This window comes from Formica exsecta, unplaced genomic scaffold (genome assembly GCF_003651465.1).
Source record: "Formica exsecta isolate Colony F162 unplaced genomic scaffold, ASM365146v1 scaffold268, whole genome shotgun sequence".
NCBI classification, from domain to species: Eukaryota; Metazoa; Arthropoda; class Insecta; order Hymenoptera; family Formicidae; genus Formica; species Formica exsecta.
This window is the reverse complement of record NW_021849945.1, coordinates 101,422-121,843: the sequence shown is the minus strand read 5'-3', so window position 1 is coordinate 121,843 and position 20,422 is coordinate 101,422. Positions and strand designations below refer to the sequence as shown.

The following is a 20,422-nucleotide window of genomic DNA, read 5'->3' as shown; positions in this document are numbered from 1 at the left end:
ATGGTCTCTATCCAAAAATACAAAGTGCTGTCATGTACCTTAGCGCTTACTCCGATAGCTTATTGCTAAATTTAACGAATAACCCTGCAGAATCGTTCAATTCGATAATCTGCAAACAAATAGGCGGAAAGCGTATTAATTTTGGAAAAAAGGCTCTTACAATGCTAGAATTGCAGGAGCAGTTGTGCAATACAATACGCAACAAGTACTTACACAATTACATCAAAGCATGTGTAAGACTGTTCCGCCTATTGTCGAGAATCTGGAAAAGCGACGCCAAATAAAAGTTGCAAGAACCAGAGAATCTCGAGAAGCGCAGGGAAGGCAAAAAAAATTCAAACGAGAATCAGGAACAGATCGTTATTACGGTCCGCAATCGCAAAAACCGGATCTTCCATCCGATATATTTGAGCAACTGCGACAAAATCATTTAGAACAGTTGTTCGAAAATGGGGTAAATTGGCAAGAAATAGAACTTGAGACTAGAAACCAAAATGAGTCCGTATTATGGTTATCATTGAGACGTGAAATGTTGACGGCATCCAATTTTGGAACCGTATGTCGCATGAGACCGACAACGTCTTGCGCATTGACTGTAAAAAACATTTTATATCCTCCGTCTATTGATACCGCAGCCATGAAATATGGTCGCGATAATGAAAATGTAGCGAGGAAAGAATTGGCCATGAAATTAAATAAAGCAATAAAACTTTGCAGATTGTTCATTGATAATGAAAATGCTTGTCCTGACAATTGGGTGACGGACTAGACGGACTAATTGAGGAAAATGGTCTTGTGGAAATCAAATGTCCTCTGTCGGCTGAACATTCGACAGCAGAAGAAGCCATGCCTTCTTTGCATAGAGACATTGCCTTCTTTGAAAGGCATCTTTGATAAAAAAAATCCACATAAAATGAATCGGAATCACCGATATTTTTACCAAGTTCAAGGTCAATTGAATATAACAAAGCGAGAATATTGCATTTTTGCTGTTTGGACGCCAAAAAGCATAAAAATATTGCATATTAGTACAGACAATGAATTCTGGAAAAATCAAATGCTACCTTTTCTAACACGCTTCTACTACAAATGCATGCTTCCAGAAATATTGGATAGTCGCCATATTAGACATATGCCAATCAGAGATCCAAAATATATAACAGAAGCTAAAGAAGAAGCAGCAAAACAAATAATTAGCCGAATAGGCTCATGTACGATTATTCTTTCGTGTATTACTCTTTTATAAAATTATAATTTTAAAAATTTATAATAAATAAGAGAAAGAGACAAAGAGAGAGAGAGGGAGAGCGGGAAAGAGAGAGAGACAGCGGGAGAGAGAGGGAGAGCGGGAGAGAGAGAGAGAAAGCGGGAGAGAGAGAGAAAGCGAGTACGTGTATGTGTACACCCCATTACACCACATGATCATACCGCCAAATAAGTAAACAAAGATGCGTGTCGGTATGCGGCATATATAGCGCCATTATACGTGTATGGAATGTCTCTTTGTTGTCATTCATACAGTGACAGCGAGTAGGCAACAGCTCCATGTGTCGTTATACACGATCGCGAAAATTATTAAAAGATGGTAAAAGTGACGTTTAGGGGATGCAGCCCCGATGACCTTGACCTTGACATATGTTGTCAAGGTCACCCTCCTGAGTGACCTTCAGAAGGTTTTAGCCGTCGCTCGTTGTTTATTGAAAAATTATTAACAAACAAAGATTTGTAAAAATCAAGGTGTTCGAAATCGAACTAATTATAAACAACCACGGTCAGTACTAAAAACAAATGCGAATAACAACGTTCTATTTTTCCTAATCATCGCAAACAATAGCAGGCTCGATCTTTCGCGAAAAACACATAGGATGTTCTAGAATCAGCAAAAGAACGGTTGTATATAAGCTCTCTCGGGGAACCGCCGGGCGCACTCGATCGAGATTTATCCGAGACAGTGTGTGAATATATCGTTAAACTCTCGCGAAAGAAAAGTCGCTCGCTTTTCTAATTCGTACTCTCGCTTACGAAACGCGAAGTTTCCGATTCGAATAAAAGAGATTTCTCGTCGCTCGCAATTAATCTCTCGCAATTCAAACGCGCCGTTTATTCCGTCGCTCGCTGAATCGCGCCGTTTTACCGTCGCTTGCGGTATTCGCAATATATCCGTCGCTCGTGGAGACTATCGCCACGCTCCCGGTCGCTCGCCGGAGCGAGGAATCGATTAAGATTAGAAGAAATCTTATCGCCAAAACATTTGTAAACTATTTATTTATTGAAATACAGTCTGTCCATTTTAAGCCAACAAACAGTGTCGTCAAGTCGCTCGTCTTTTCTCTGTCGGTTGTCTGTCTCGATTGCACCTCGATCTCGCAGGGCTCCTCTCGCCCACGTCCACTTCTTTATCGCACACATGGTTTGTACGTACTCTGATAATAAAAAATAATCCAACTTTACTTTTAAAACTGAAAGATTTGGGTTAAGTTATATTTTCTGGAAGTGCAGCCTTCCCGTGGGGTCTTCGTTGTTTATTACAAAGTTATTAACAATTGAAGATAGTAACCGTCCGATACTTTCGACATAAGACTGTATATAGTACATTTCGGTATGAATTACCAAGCTTATATTTTAGAGAGAAATTAAATTAGAAATAGGTTTGGGTTAGGTTATTTCTTCCGGAAGTGGAGCCCCCCTCGTAGGGGGGCAGAACCCACTGTTTTATAAATACACTTTGTAATGCGAAGTGAGGTTCCACATGGGTTTACAACTTTCCACGCAAAGCGAGGTTCAACGCAAACCAATGTGTCTAGTTCTTCGATAGTGGAGCCATTCCCGTAGGGGGGGATATGTCGAACCTTACTTTGCATTAAAAGTATATGCGTGGATACAGTATGTTCCGCCCCCCCCCCCCCTACGGGGGGCTCCATTATCAAAGAACTAGACACATTGGTTTGCGTTGAACCTCACTTCGCGTGGAAAGTTGTAAACCCATATGGAACCTCACTTCTTAAATTTAGATCTAAATTAAATTTATTGTTTGTTGGTTTTAATATATACTTTAAAAGTTAGCAGCGCCAAGTTTTTTTAATTAAAATTTATTTATATTTTCTTATTTCTATTGAACTTACACACATTCAATAAATAATATTTTAGTTAATAACTTTTTAATAAAAAACTGGCGACGGGTAAAACCTTCTGAAGGTCACCCAGGAGGGTGACCTTGACAACATATGTCAAGGTCAAGATCATCGGGGCTGCATCCCCTAAACGTCACTTTTACCAAAATTTTTATTAAAAAAACTTGGCGCTGCTGAACTAAACATGCTAAAATTAGTGTATTCTTTAATACATTCACATTGCAGTTATTGTGATATAACTAAATTAAATATAATTCTAAATTAAATTTAGATCTAAATTAAATTTATTGTTTGTTGGTTTTAATATATACTTTAAAAGTTAGCAGCGCCAAGTTTTTTTAATTAAAATTTTTTTATATTTTCTTATTTCTATTGAACTTATTTTGAAACTCAGGTTTCTCTTAATAAAAATATAATGCGTTTTAATTTTATGCAGAGAATTTGTGTATAACATTTCTATAAATACAAATTTGATTTTATGACAAATACTATTTCAAATTACAAATTCTCACAAACTGAATTGCTTCTAAGTACTTGGCTAGTTAACTATTGATTTCATATTTAGTTTTTATTTCTTATTATTTAGGAAACATATTTTATTAATTATTTTTTAGATATGTACTTGGCTTATTTTCTTTACCTTTGTGATATTAGTATCGGTAACGGCAGAACCAAAATTGTCGGTATTATCAATAATTGTGTTGGTAATACCGACAATTTTAGTTCTGTTTAGATGAGGGCGGTAACCCATCGGAGTTCGCTCGTCGCTTTTGGATCCCCTTAAAAGCCTTTTTTAATTTTGGAGGCCAAACATGGATGTTATCATTTCCTTCCTCATCGCTTGATATAAACCGATGGGGTACTATTATTTTTCTTTTAAAAGTATTGACCTCCTGATTATCTGTTTGTAAATCAGATGTGTCTTCTGACAATTTGCATTTTTGTTGAGCTTTTTGTAAATCATCTAATTACGGATTAATTCCGTTAATCAAATATATATAGCATTCAAACTAAATTAACTTATGATATAGAAAATGATTACAAATTGTTACACACACAAATTTGCTTCTTATAATACAGATCATGAAAATAGTAAATAATAAATTTTTAGTAAAATACATAATTTTTAGTTTCAGAAGTTAGAAAAGCTGAAAAATCTTAAATATTATAAAAATATTTTCCCATTCATATTCTTTTTTTAACTGAATATCAATTTTAATTGAGCATGAAAAATAAATAATATAAAAGTAGTAAATAATAAGTGAGTAATACATAGGCTGTGTTCCAATATTCACTGCCAGTACTGAAAATCTATAGTTTACGTCACGTATACTATACATTTTTAGTACTGACTGTGAATATCGAAACGCAGTCATAGTATGCAAAACGATTTTATTTATTGACTTATAACCAAAAATATTATAAAAATCGGTTCTCCTTTTAATATTATATTATTAAATATTTATTAATATTACAGAAATTATAGCAATATTTGGAATTATTTTAAATTATAAATTTCTTTTTAATTTTAGATTTATAAACAAAATATGAAGCGTCATTAATATTTCTTTATTTCTATAAATAATTAGCAAAATTTTACTTTTCTTATGCTCACCAGTTTCAAATAAACATCTCAGTATTGGATAAAGTTTCCATTTTTCAGTATCTGCATGTATAGTTTTTTGTAAAACTTTGTCAAATGTTTTTTGATTTTTCGTAGGTGGCCAAAAAACTCTTTTTCGAAGAGTTAACCAAGTATTTCTTACAACTGCAACACCACCTCCATCATCAAATTCATTTACTACATAAGACATAATGATGTCAAACTGCTCGTATTAATTAGTATAAAAAGTATTGTAATCCTCGCGTAGTTGCGGGCAGCACCGTTAGGCGGCGCAAGGCGCCCGGGCCAACCTGCAAGTGGAAAGCCGTCCGGCCAGAATATAGGTCAGACCCCCTGCGGAGAAAGCACGAAGAAAGTTCTTGGCGCAAGTCGCCTACTTTCTAGCGCAAGTCGCTTTAAAAACGTTGGTGAACGATACGGCGCCAGTCGCCGCACCATCATTCAAGACGCCACGGATAAAAGATACCGCCACGCTACCCACGGTAGCCGAAATCGCCCTCCGGCGAAGGACTCGCCCAACGTCACTCCACAGGGTGATCAAGAGAAGGAAGGTGGAGGAGAGCACGCTAAGGATAAGCAGCTCCCGATCGGGCGCCTAATGCCGATGGCGGCTCTCCGGCGCTCGTCCGCCATCATCAGGCGCCCGATCGCCATCAGCCTCCGGCGCTCGTCCGCCATCATCAGGCGCAAGGCCGCCAACGTCTTCCGGCGCCCGGCCGCCATCGGCATTAGGCGCCCAATCGCCAACCGCCTCCGGCGCCCTGCCGCCATCGGCATTAGGCACCCGATCGCCAACAGCCTCCGGCGCTCGTCCGCCATCATCAGGCGCCAGGTCGCCGACGTCCTCCGGCGCCCGGCCGCCATCGGCATTAGGCGCCCGATCGCCATCAGCCTCCGGCGCTCGTCCGCCATCATCAGGCGCCAGGTCGCCGACGTCCTCCGGCGCCCGGCCGCCATCGGCATTAGGCGCCCGATCGCCATCAGCCTCCGGCGCTCGTCCGCCATCATCAGGCGCCAGGTCGCCGACGTCCTCCGGCGCCCGGCCGCCATCGGCATTAGGCGCCCGATCGCCATCAGCCTCCGGCGCTCGTCCGCCATCATCAGGCGCCAGGTCGCCGACGTCCTCCGGCGCCCGGCCGCCATCGGCATTAGGCGCCCGATCGCCATCAGCCTCCGGCGCTCGTCCGCCATCATCAGGCGCCAGGTCGCCGACGTCCTCCGGCGCCCGGCCGCCATCGGCATTAGGCGCCCGATCGCCATCAGCCTCCGGCGCTCGTCCGCCATCATCAGGCGCCAGGTCGCCGACGTCCTCCGGCGCCCGGCCGCCATCGGCATTAGGCGCCCGATCGCCATCAGCCTCCGGCGCTCGTCCGCCATCATCAGGCGCCAGGTCGCCGACGTCCTCCGGCGCCCGGCCGCCATCGGCATTAGGCGCCCGATCGCCATCAGCCTCCGGCGCTCGTCCGCCATCATCAGGCGCCAGGTCGCCGACGTCCTCCGGCGCCCGGCCGCCATCGGCATTAGGCGCCCGATCGCCATCAGCCTCCGGCGCTCGTCCGCCATCATCAGGCGCCAGGTCGCCGACGTCCTCCGGCGCCCGGCCGCCATCGGCATTAGGCGCCCGATCGCCATCAGCCTCCGGCGCTCGTCCGCCATCATCAGGCGCCAGGTCGCCGACGTCCTCCGGCGCCCGGCCGCCATCGGCATTAGGCGCCCGATCGCCATCAGCCTCCGGCGCTCGTCCGCCATCATCAGGCGCCAGGTCGCCGACGTCCTCCGGCGCCCGGCCGCCATCGGCATTAGGCGCCCGATCGCCATCAGCCTCCGGCGCTCGTCCGCCATCATCAGGCGCCAGGTCGCCGACGTCCTCCGGCGCCCGGCCGCCATCGGCATTAGGCGCCCGATCGCCATCAGCCTCCGGCGCTCGTCCGCCATCATCAGGCGCCAGGTCGCCGACGTCCTCCGGCGCCCGGCCGCCATCGGCATTAGGCGCCCGATCGCCATCAGCCTCCGGCGCTCGTCCGCCATCATCAGGCGCCAGGTCGCCGACGTCCTCCGGCGCCCGGCCGCCATCGGCATTAGGCGCCCGATCGCCATCAGCCTCCGGCGCTCGTCCGCCATCATCAGGCGCCAGGTCGCCGACGTCCTCCGGCGCCCGGCCGCCATCGGCATTAGGCGCCCGATCGCCATCAGCCTCCGGCGCTCGTCCGCCATCATCAGGCGCCAGGTCGCCGACGTCCTCCGGCGCCCGGCCGCCATCGGCATTAGGCGCCCGATCGCCATCAGCCTCCGGCGCTCGTCCGCCATCATCAGGCGCCAGGTCGCCGACGTCCTCCGGCGCCCGGCCGCCATCGGCATTAGGCGCCCGATCGCCATCAGCCTCCGGCGCTCGTCCGCCATCATCAGGCGCCAGGTCGCCGACGTCCTCCGGCGCCCGGCCGCCATCGGCATTAGGCGCCCGATCGCCATCAGCCTCCGGCGCTCGTCCGCCATCATCAGGCGCCAGGTCGCCGACGTCCTCCGGCGCCCGGCCGCCATCGGCATTAGGCGCCCGATCGCCATCAGCCTCCGGCGCTCGTCCGCCATCATCAGGCGCCAGGTCGCCGACGTCCTCCGGCGCCCGGCCGCCATCGGCATTAGGCGCCCGATCGCCATCAGCCTCCGGCGCTCGTCCGCCATCATCAGGCGCCAGGTCGCCGACGTCCTCCGGCGCCCGGCCGCCATCGGCATTAGGCGCCCGATCGCCATCAGCCTCCGGCGCTCGTCCGCCATCATCAGGCGCCAGGTCGCCGACGTCCTCCGGCGCCCGGCCGCCATCGGCATTAGGCGCCCGATCGCCATCAGCCTCCGGCGCTCGTCCGCCATCATCAGGCGCCAGGTCGCCGACGTCCTCCGGCGCCCGGCCGCCATCGGCATTAGGCGCCCGATCGCCATCAGCCTCCGGCGCTCGTCCGCCATCATCAGGCGCCAGGTCGCCGACGTCCTCCGGCGCCCGGCCGCCATCGGCATTAGGCGCCCGATCGCCATCAGCCTCCGGCGCTCGTCCGCCATCATCAGGCGCCAGGTCGCCGACGTCCTCCGGCGCCCGGCCGCCATCGGCATTAGGCGCCCGATCGCCATCAGCCTCCGGCGCTCGTCCGCCATCATCAGGCGCCAGGTCGCCGACGTCCTCCGGCGCCCGGCCGCCATCGGCATTAGGCGCCCGATCGCCATCAGCCTCCGGCGCTCGTCCGCCATCATCAGGCGCCAGGTCGCCGACGTCCTCCGGCGCCCGGCCGCCATCGGCATTAGGCGCCCGATCGCCATCAGCCTCCGGCGCTCGTCCGCCATCATCAGGCGCCAGGTCGCCGACGTCCTCCGGCGCCCGGCCGCCATCGGCATTAGGCGCCCGATCGCCATCAGCCTCCGGCGCTCGTCCGCCATCATCAGGCGCCAGGTCGCCGACGTCCTCCGGCGCCCGGCCGCCATCGGCATTAGGCGCCCGATCGCCATCAGCCTCCGGCGCTCGTCCGCCATCATCAGGCGCCAGGTCGCCGACGTCCTCCGGCGCCCGGCCGCCATCGGCATTAGGCGCCCGATCGCCATCAGCCTCCGGCGCTCGTCCGCCATCATCAGGCGCCAGGTCGCCGACGTCCTCCGGCGCCCGGCCGCCATCGGCATTAGGCGCCCGATCGCCATCAGCCTCCGGCGCTCGTCCGCCATCATCAGGCGCCAGGTCGCCGACGTCCTCCGGCGCTCGTCCGCCATCGGCATTAGGCGCCCGATCGCCAACAGCCTCCGGCGCTCGTCCGCCATCATCAGACGCCCGGTCGCCATTTTCTACTGGGACCTGCTCCCCGACGATCGCTGGTACCTGCTCCCCGATCACGGTAAGTGACGGGTCGCTGTCGCCCATCGGTGCTGATTCGCCGGTGATCTCCGGCCTCTGGCCACCATTCAGTGGCCATTCCAAGGAGAACGCACGCTCCGGCGCTTAGTCACCCAGCAACTCCCACGCGGAGAGCAACCAGCGAAGGAAGGACCGGCCTATCTCCTTGCCACGACTGGAGCGGATCTTGGCGTCCCCAGCGAAGACGTGGAAACTACCATCACTGATTTCGCCCATCAAAATCTCGCCGATAAGGGAACCCCTTATGAGGAGACATTGCGGAACTCAGACCAGTCCCGTCCAGTTCCCTGGTCTGAAGAGAACGGCCGACGCCTCAACCCGGACGAAGAGACGCGGGGTCAAATACAAACCCATGTACAGAAATAATAACAATAACAATTATGCGTGCAATCGCAATTTGCGCTATTGATGTAGGAGTAAGAATAAATATACTTTATGTTTAAAAACCGACTCATTCATTTATCTACCTACAAGTAAGATAAATTGGGTAGTATCCTAAAGCGATAGATCTCCTATCCCGTACCTACCCACATCCTACAAGATTAATCTTTTTTATAAAAAAGAAACTTATAAAATGCATGCAGATGTGACCGCATTCATTGTTACATCCTGTAATCTAGTTTAAATTTTCTTATTTTTGTTTTAAGAGGATAAAATAAATAAATGTAGGTTATTAAAACACAACAAAATTAGTTTTAAACTGATTTCAATAATATCTATATATATAAATTCTACAATGAAAAGTTATTTGAATTACTTGTATAAATTATATCACTGCCGGATAAAAACTGTAACGCACGTAACCGTTAATCACACGCAACTACACATAACCACATGTAACCGAATCTTGGGCTAGTGTTAGTATGATGCAAGAGTGAGGAATAAATCTGCGCAACACTTTGTGCGCAGATGTGAATACGTCAACTACTATGTAAGGCCGAATCTACAAAATAGGTGTAGTAATCCTTCTAAGTCTCTAAGCCGTAAAGAAATTAGCAATAACAATTGATTATTATCTTCACATTTGATTGTGATTGATCAATTTCTTATGGCTTGAGGCTTACTATCCATTACCAGAAATTCACCGTTTCAATCATAAGTTGCAAAACAACACATTATAGTTAATTTTGTGGTTTTTATTTTATTATTAGTCTGTAATTATATAATATTTTAAAGTAAAAATAGTTATGTTACAAAAAGACTTTATTTGGACGACTTTAAAACGTCTTCAAAATGACGTCTGTTCAAAATCGAAACGTTGAATCTAATTGATCGAATTCAGCGGCAAGTTTCGTCGACAAATTCAAACGACAAAGAGACGACATCAAAACACGAGCGAGGAAAAACACCGTCGATCAGCCGATCGGCGCGTGATCGCGTGATAATCGAAATGAAAAACTGTGACAAACAGCTAGCTCTCGAAGGTTCGACGTCGAAAAACCTTGTTATTCCCATCGGCAGAACGCGAGTTTCCGCGGTCGGTCGATTTAGTCTGCCTACGACAACGATTCGAGCACGGTCGAAACTCATCGATCTTTCTCATTCGCATTTAGCTGATGCTCGCTCGTGTCGCGTACTCAGTAGACTTACTCGTCTCAACATCGCTCCGAATTGTCTCGCATCCGATCGCGTTCATCTTCTCGCGGCGATCAATTCGGGAAAATCTAACACTGTATTATTTACTCCTTTAGTGCTAAGACATTGTGAACGCAAATTGTTTGGAGTCCGAGAGTCGACGCTCGTTATCCGCAACGCGAATGTCCTTTGCCTCGCGCTAAATTCCATCCGGCGTCCGCGTGCAAGATTTCCGTTCTTGCGAGAGTTTCTAGCAAGAAGCTCTTCATCAAGATTTCCGAACCGCAAAAGAGGACAGTAATTAACAGGACAATTTGAAGATTTCCGTCGGAAACGCGGAATACGTGCCGTCGCTCGCTCTTATTGTTCAAAATAAAAAGAATAGTTACAACAATCTGCACTTGAGTCTTTTCTAAAATCTCCTTGTCCTCCAGCGAATTTACGGATTCGCATTACACACAGCTTCTCGCTCATCTCTGAGCGTTTCTAAGATTCGGGTGATCTCGTCGAGGTCGACTCTTGAACAATGTCTTTAGCTGGTCTCAGAAATGACGTCTTACAAACGTTATTAGCCGCCGACGTCATAGACCATAAATGACTAAAAGTAGACGTCATTATGTCGTCTTCTGACGTCACTTTGCTACTTGGGACATTAAGGCCATCACACACAAAATTCCATAAGAATGTAAGACGTAAGCGTAAGGAAGTCGACCAATCCCAATCGAGTATTGGGCTCTTCGTAACCCCTCCACTTTTGTCCATAAGCTTTAAAACATAACGTTGAAAAATACTGTAAGGATGAAATTCTTATGGTATATGTCTTCTGGGCAACCAATCACAAATCATCATGGGGTAGGCGCTTTAATAACACCAACCTAGTCATGTTATGTGTTCACAGTATTTGTCATAGAGAAACGAGTGATTACGATCAGTATTGTAATATGATTGATAACTTTGCAAATGAAATACTCCTTGAGAGTGAAAGTGTTAAAGAAAGTTGTGACGGCAGGACCGTCACCGTTGTATATATGTAAATATAATATATAGAGAAACACGCATGGCTTATTACACCCCGCCTCACCTATCCCGCTATCTCACTTGCCGCACGCGCTATCTCTATCGCGGTGCCCCCACGCGATACCGGCCCCCACCGCCGGACCGATGGCGCACAGTGGGAGACGCCGGCTGGGTATATAAGCCCGGCCGGACGAGACATCGAAACCAGTGATGCCAGATTCGGGACTATGCAGCATGCTACAGCGTGTAGAGGGGATACGCACACAAGCGTGAACCATGTATATGTAATGCGCAGAACGCATTGCGCACTCCTGACACCGATCTAACCAGCTACCTCTGAGGGCTAAGGATTATCTTAGCTCTGCCAGGTTTCTCTGGCTCTCGCTACCTTACGGGCCAAAGTTTCTCTTGGCCCTACCGGCTTTCTCCGGTTCCTAGTACCAGCCCAGGCTGAAGTTTTCTCAGCTCCGCCAGGTTTCTCCGGTCTCCGTTGCCTCCGGCGCACGACGTGACACTCGGGCCTGCCGGCAATACCCAGCCGCCTAACCTACACCTAGCTTTTAAGTGCATGTAAATACCGCGCCGTAGCCATAAGCCTGCTAGTAATAAGTCGGTTAATCATAAGTGCGCTCATTCTAATCGCGCCGTAGCCATAAGCCTGTTCGTAATAAGTCGGTTAATTATAAGTCCGCTCGTGCTAATCGCGCCGTAGCCATAAGCATGCTAGCCATAAGCCGTTAGCTATAAGTCCGCTCGTTAAGCCTGCTAATAATAAGTCCGCTCGTTATAACCGCGTCAGTCCGCTAGTAATAAGCCCGCATGTAAATAAAACCCTCGTAGAGATTAAGCCGTGCCCGCTTTACGCTTCTCGCCGTCTGCCGCTTTGCACCGGCCGCTTTACGCCCCGGGCCCTGCTACCAGCCCGCCACTCCACGCAGGCTGACCGACATCGCCTGGCCCTGCACGCTACTCTGTATATATTTCTCTTTGTCTGAATAAACTATCTTTTCTGCACAACCTGTGTTCACGCAAGCTTGAGTCTCCCCTCCTCTCGAACCCGGACACCGACGAGCCGATCCGTGCGTCGAGCGAGGTGACCGCGTTACAAAGTGATGAACTGCTTATTGATGCGGTGAGAGCATACCCACACCTTTATAACCACAAAGATCCTTATTTTAAAGACCATTTGATGAAAGAAAATTCGTGGAAAGAGATAGCCTTAGCAGTAAACATTCCAGATAAATAAATGCATTATTATTAAACGATAATTATATTATAATATATACTATAATTAATAATATACATTGTACTGGTAATTATTATAATATACACTTAGATTCTCTAGCTCTTCTATTTGTTTCATTATTTAAAAACGGAAATCTTGACCGCGAACGCTGGATGGAATTTAGCGCGAGGCAGAGGACATTCGCGATGCGGATAACGAGCGTCGACTCTCAAACTCCAAACAATTTTAATTAACTTTCACAATATCTGAGCACTAAATAATGAAAGAACACGAATTGAGATGTGACCAAATTGCTCGCCGCGAGAATATGAATGCGATATTATGCGAGACAATTCGGACCGAATATGAGACGAGGAAGCCTACTGCGTACGCGACATTTATTTTCTGAGGCAATCGTTTTAATATAACGGCGAAATTTAGAAACGACATTTTAATGATTCAATTTTGAACATTTATTAATAAGAGAATACATTTTTTTACAGTTTCTGATTGTCAAATCCGATGGGTAAGGCTCCGTGAAAAATTCGGGAAAGAGAAACGTCAAAGAGAGTTGGATTCAAGGAGTGGCAGTGGAGTAAGTTAGCGTAGTATTTTCACATATTATGAAAATATGTCATTTCTGAATGACCACATTAAAAAGAGAAAGTAAATTTATGGATCAATGTTCTATATTTTGCTGCCGCATATTTCGGTATATAATGTTGTACGTCTTCCTCAGATCCTATACGAATGTTTCAAATTTGAAACGTCCAAAGATGATAGAGATTTCAGCAAATAAGCCTCATACATACATCTTATCGACAATTTCTTCGTCCGCAATTAAAAAAGACGAACAAGAAATCAATCTTTCAATGGATAGTGCAATCATTGAAAGTACAAAGTCCTTAACTCCCAAAATCGCCTCACAACTCTCAAACGTAGCAGATGAAATATCAATCCAACCAAGTGCAAACTTCTTAACACCATTCAAAAAAATTTCCTGCCCTGGTTTCCGGCACTGGTCCTGCTTCGTCATCAATGACATCACTCAAAAATGGTCATTCAAGTTCAACTGGTCCACCCAGGCATTTTCTGGATGCTCCTTCTAGTCCTGATAGATCTGATGAATCGACAAGAAGCTCGATGTTTTCAATGCGAGAGTTCACACATTCTCCAGCACCAACAATTTTTCGAACAACGCCATTGTCACAAAGGCCACCATCTAAGAAACACAATAAATTGGCCGAATTGGAGAGTTCTCTAATTTTACTTTGCCAAACAATGCACTAACGTCTCCAAGATAATTGTAATTCCGAAGTGACTGGTAGCTCGGACGAAACTTATGCAAAGTTAATCGTTAATCAAATAGAAAGATTACCACCGCATGAAAAACAAAAACGGCAGCAAGCAATCATGCAAATTTTGAATGAACCTTATGACTCTTGAATAGGCGAAAATGACACCAAAGCTATAAACCATTTTGACATTTTAGATTTTAGATAGCATATTATTTTGTCGTACTTTTCATTTTATATCTGTCATTTTATATTTGTTTTTTTATATTTAGCATTTAACTGAAGTTTTATTTTCAACCATACAATGACCTTTGATGTAAGGAAAATGGAGCCAAAGCTATAAACCATTTTGATATTTTAGATTTTAGATAGTATATTATTTTGTTGTACTTTTCATTTTATATCTGTTTCATTTTATATCTGTCATTTTATATTTGTTTTTTTTACACTTAGCATTTAATTGAAGTTTTTTTTCAACCATATGATGACGTGGGGAAAATGGAGCTAAAGTTTCTAACCTTTCTAATATTCAAAATTTTAGATAGTATACTATTTGATATTGATATAACTTTGCATTTTATATTTTACGTTTTTATGTTCAAGATTTATCTGTAACTTTATAGTTATACTCAGGAAAAGAGGGATGTTTCAGATTTGCTTCTTAATCTCTATAGATTATTGATATTATATATTTTTCAATAAAAATGAAATTTATTATTGAAAATATCTTCTGATTACATGCATATTGAAAATTTATTATACCTATACTGCGTTCACGGAGAGAACGATCTCGCTCCGCGCAGCTTTGGGCGAAGTGGGGATTAGGTGAGAGATTTCAGCGCGCTACTTCAATGTCGTATGTCGTATGCGTATCGATCGTATATCACGTATGTGATCCGCCTATAAAGCTCGAAAGAAATGTCATAATATTGAAAGCTTGAGTTGTTCTCTGTTAATCAAATTTTGTTACTCTTTTTAATTAAATCGCGATCTATTATATTTATTTTCTCTTTTTGCAATCTGAAATTTAATACTATTATAAATAAATAGGGTCTCCTCTGTCGGCTAGCCAGATCTGCAAGCTGCAAGACCAACTTTGGCAGCGTGGAGGGGGCAAAATGGGCGATCGGTCGGGCGGGATCTGACCAAACCGAACGAAAAGCGAGGTCGTTCTCTCCGTGAACTCAGTATATATGTAAAATTTTAGAAGAAGACCCCGAATCTCGGGAGTTCTTGCATTAATCCATATTTACACATTTTCAATCCATATTTACAATTATATGTCTGGAGTATCATCGCAATTGAAACCTCTGCGGACATATTCATACTGCCACGAAACTTCACCTTCAAGAGTAAAAAAAAATGGCTGATAAAGCCAATTCTCTTTAATTATATGCTTTTCTTGTTGTGCGATGGGCATTTGATGGTGCAAAGCCTTGAAAGCCTTCATTGTCTTCATTTCGCCACTCTCCAAGAACAACATCGCCATTCTGTGATTCAATGTCCACAAAATTAGGTGGACAATATAAGTGATTCCGTACAGGCAATGCATCGTTTTTCGTTTTTAAAAAATTCTGAAGACAAATACATGCCATGACAATCTTATCGACAGTGACAGGGTTCATGCAAATGGGTTTCCTGAATACTCTCTATCGTGAAGCAAAAATGCCAAATGTGTTTTCGATTGTCCTTCTGGTTCGAGATAATCGATAATTAAAAATTTTCTGAATTCGACTTAAATTTCGGCTAGCATAGGGTTTCATCATGTTGATTGTTAACTGAAACGCATCATCTACAATGAAAAAGCAGGGTGTTTCTATTTCACTTCCAGGTAATTTTGCAATACCTTGTGGTAAGTCAAGTCCTTGATTCTGCAGAGCTTTTCCAAATTCTGATTGAGAGAACACTCTCGCGTTGTTATTGCTACCATAAGCAGCGATGTCAACCAGGGTGAATCTATAATTATGATCACAGGCTGCCATCAATACGATACTAAAAGTCTTCTTGTAATTGTAGTATGAACTCCCAGAATTTGGCGGAGCTTGTATCCGAATATGTTTTCCATCTATGGCTCTTACACAATTTGAAAAGTTCCAATCTTTCCAGAACACATGGCAAATATTGATCCATTCTTCTTGTACTGGAGGTCGAAGATAATCAGACGCTAATATTTTTATTAAGACGTTACATGTTTCTTTTATGACGTTGTATGCTGTTGACTCCCCTATATAATAAGCCAAGGCGATTGATAGTATCTGATCCCCCGTTGCAAGATATCTGTAACAATTAGAAATATAGTTCAATCATATAAACGTGAAGTTTTATACGTTCTACCTATATTCGCATTTTTCTTTAGACAATTATGAGAAGCATAAACACATATTATATTATAATACAATTATAAAAATTATAAATTCAAAATATATAGGTACATATTTTTTGAAAATTATTTCTAGAGCCACTTAAGCCTAAAAATAAAGTTACAATCGATTTTCGCTGTCAAAAGATGCAACTAGTAGAGATAAAAATTATATTTTAAATCGCACATTTAGATACAGGCCCACCGAAACTAAAATCATTTTTAGCATTAATTTTTGAAAATAATTACATAACGAAAGACGTGAATGTAGGTCGTACATACAGAACATCTGTTTTATTCAGTCACTGTATTTCGTGTATGGACAAAATTCAGAAAGATATTGAATGAGTTGGAGTTGGAAAAGAAATCATACCTAAGTGTTATAGCAAGACGTTCTTCCGGCACCAAAGCTCTGTGACTCTTTTTAGTTATAAATGGTCTCACTTTTTCTAATAATTTATTGAAAATTGGAACTGTCATCCTTGTATCGAAAGAACATTTGCGGATCATCTTTCATTTCTTGAAATAAATGACAAAAATCTCTCTGATTAGGGCGCTCATGATTAATAGGTCGAACCCACCATTGACGATTCAACCATCTTCGAGATTTCTTTCTTTGTAATATTGTCAAACCCATGGTCACAATCAACAGTCCTGTAAATATTATATCCTCTTTTCTCATCATCTTGTAATGTTTTGCTTTAACGCGGATGACCTGAAAAATAGTTTTGTTTATACGCATACAAAATTACTTTTTTACTATCTTTCTTCATAAAATATACGTAACTTAGATTTGTTACTAAAGCTGACAATTTTTTTTTCTAATTGTCATTAAGATATTTTTTCCAGACCGATATTTGATTAAGAAATGAAATATAAATACAATACCTTAGTTAACATAAACGTGATGCATTTTACGGCATGAGATACTTTCTCTTGTTCAGAGTGTAAATAATTTTAATATTCATATATCTAAATAGATTTGATATTAATATAAAATATCAGCAATTCAATACAGTTGTTAATAAATTATAAAAGAGAAGTTTTTACTTATTGTTTGGTGAAACGGCAAACTACATTGGCACTTCTAGGTTAAACTTTTATAAATGGTAAGGAATTATGCCGCGTTTGCTATTGGTTGAACTTTACGTTTTACGCCAACTGTGTATCATGGACTTTACGCTTTATGTCTTAAGTTTACGGCTTACGTCCTTACGGAATTTTATGTGTGATGGCCTTTACATGTACATGGTTCACACTTGTGTGCGTATCCCCTCTACACGCTATGGCAGCAGGCAACGTCTCGAAACTGGCATCACTGAGTGAGATCTAATTCGACGGCCTTTTTATATACTGGGTAATTAACGGTATCCGCGTAATTCCCGACGGTGGGGGAAACTATGCGGTGTTTTGGCGGGAGTCTCTCGACGTTGTTCGGGAGTGCTCGGCGCCGCTCAGTTTTCGTCGTAGGCCATAACGGCCGTACAGCCGTTTAATAAGGATTAAAAAGGCGCTAAGCGCCTTCTGCCCTTGGCCGGCTGGTGTTCACCGGGCGGCAGACTTCCGGTTGGTCAACTACCGGAAACGATGGGGGGATGCATCGTTACACATATACAATTTCTACAGCAACACATTTGTCCTGTAATTGACAATTCTATTAGTTGTAATTGTTCGATAGTATTTGCTGGCAAATCAAATTCATAATTTATATTTTCCGTTGTATCTATAAACTCGCTTCTGCTTACAATGCAATTTTCCAACTTTATTAATCGCTCATCAATTGTAACCAAGTTTAACAATATCGTATTCAGTTTTCTGATAATTAAATTATGCAAATCTGCAAAATTAATATAGTGATATATTAAATATCTATTTATACAGATTATGTAGCATTTCGAAATGCATGCATGTTTACAGCGATATAATTATAATTAAAATTTTAATAATATATAACTTTTGCAAAAATTTAAAGTTAATAAAAGATTATGCTTACCTAAATTAATCTCATTAACACTACAAGTATTTGATGTAGATGCAGATATTGTATTTGAAATTTTTGTAATAAAGTCTTCATTTGACTTTCTATGCTCTTGTAAATAATGTACATATTTTTGACGTAAAACTGCAGACGGATTCTTTTTCTTTTCACACTGAATATTAGTTATTTTCTTATCACTTTTTATCAGTGGTTTTTTTATTTCACAGATCATTTTGCTCCTACTTAAATCATTTGGTACTTTAGAAAAGTCATTTACACAAATCTTCAATTTATCTATGTTTGTTATGTCACATGCATCATCTGAGTTTTCAGAAGAGAAAGTTAAGGTTCTTCTGGCACATTGATGTCTAGATTTTTTAAAATTGCTGTTTTCATCATTGCCGTCTATGCAGATAGGTATTCAGCCAATTTAAGCTTGTCTATTGCTTTATCGTATGTGTCTGAAAATATATGAAAAAAACTTAAAAATAAATATTTTTGCAATAAAAAGAATATCATATATAATTGATACACCTGTGAATGACTATTAAATCCACACTTATTTTATAGGAATATAACTATTTTTTATTAACTATGTGATGTGCATGTGTATTTGCATTTTGAAATGCTTGTATGTTTATGGTGATATAAAGTTAATTAAGATACATTATGTTTATTATCAGTTTTTAATAACTATATAATAAAAGTATTTTGCCAATAATATACATTTTTCATGATTGACATTGTTTGTCCATTTTCAAAAAAAATACAATTATTCTTTAGATCATTACAGTTAATATAATACCGATTATTATGAAATATTTTATATTGTTGTACACAAATGAGATCCTTCGTAATGGGACCATTATAATGGGGCTTTTCAAAACATTTTTCTACATTGTATAAATTTGTATAATTTACAAATACATATTGAATGCATATTGAATATTTTATTATTGTATATTATCTCAATTTTTCTACAGATCTTCTTGTTGATTGTTGTTAATTGATTAGTTTTACGAATAAGTCTTTTTAATACAGACATATAATTCTCAAATTTAAATGCACTAAATTCATGCAGAGCACCAAATTTTTTTTACGTTTGTAGCAAGATGTAGTAAATTATGAATATTATGTAGTACATATTTAGAACCAGAGAAAACTTGAAATGATTTTATAAAATGTTTTAAGGGGGGAAACCATTGTAACGGCTAAAAAAAGAGAAGCCTTCACTTGCGCACAGTACAATTGGACACGTTGCAATTGCACACTGTGATATTAGACACGTAAAGTTGCGAGTGAGTCTCGATTGCGCACATTACCGATCGGACACGACAACATTTCCCAATCGGACACAGACCCAATCGGACACAGGCTCGATCGGACACAGTCCCGATCGGGACGCAGTCCCAATCGGACACAGATTCGATCGGACACAGACCCGATCGGACACAGGCCTGATCGGACACAGGCCCGATCGGATACAGGCCCGATCGGACATAGGCCCGATCGGACACAGGCTCAATCGGACACAGACCCAATTGGACACAGTTCCGATCGGACACAGTCCCCATCGCGAAGCTAGGTCCATTCTACAATTGTTGTGTGGATGGGGAAATGTATGAGTGAACACAGTGGGTTCCGTCCCCCCCCCTACGGGGGGGCTCCACTATCAAAAAACTAGACACATAGGTTCGCGTTGAACCTCGTATCGCGGGGAAAGTTGTAAACCTATGTGGAACCTTACTTCGCATTAAAAAGTATATGCATGGGGGCGGTATGTTCCACCCCCCCTACGGGGGGGCTCCACTAACAAAAAACTAGACACATAGGTTTGCGTTGAACCTCGTTTCGCGGGGAAAGTTGTAAACCTATGTGGAACCTTACTTCGCATTAAAAAGTATATGCATGGGGGCGGTATGTTCCACCCCCCCTACGGGGGGGCTCCACTAACAAAAAACTAGACACATAGGTTTGCGTTGAACCTCGTTTCGCGGGGAAAGTTGTAAACCTATGTGGAACCTTACTTCGCATTAAAAAGTATATGCATGGGGGCGGTATGTTCCACCCCCCCTACGGGGGGGCTCCACTAACAAAAAACTAGACACATAGGTTTGCGTTGAACCTCGTTTCGCGGGGAAAGTTGTAAACCTATGTGGAACCTTACTTCGCATTAAAAAGTATATGCATGGGGGCGGTATGTTCCACCCCCCCTACGGGGGGGCTCCACTAACAAAAAACTAGACACATAGGTTTGCGTTGAACCTCGTTTCGCGGGGAAAGTTGTAAACCTATGTGGAACCTTACTTCGCATTAAAAAGTATATGCA

At 43.4% G+C, this 20,422-nt stretch overlaps 1 protein-coding gene and 2 pseudogenes across 1 annotated transcript; all 3 read right to left on the bottom strand.

The window, feature by feature from the left end:
- Window positions 1–5,350: 5,350 nt before the first annotated feature.
- LOC115237042 (S-antigen protein-like) lies at window positions 5,351–8,650 on the bottom strand. The gene has a single exon (XM_029809810.1). The coding sequence runs from the start codon at window positions 8,648–8,650 to the stop codon at window positions 5,351–5,353; it is 3,300 nt and encodes a 1,099-aa protein (XP_029665670.1).
- Window positions 8,651–15,664: 7,014 nt separating this feature from the next.
- LOC115237044 lies at window positions 15,665–16,800 on the bottom strand (annotated as a pseudogene).
- A 918-nt stretch (window positions 16,801–17,718) lies between these two features.
- LOC115237041 overlaps window positions 17,719–20,422 on the bottom strand; it is a 6,444-nt pseudogene continuing 3,740 nt past the window's right edge.

Coding starts and splice junctions, on each gene's coding strand:
- LOC115237042 (XM_029809810.1), bottom strand. CDS start 8,650: ATGGGCGACAGCGACCCGTCACTTACCGTGATCGGGGAGCAGGTACCA.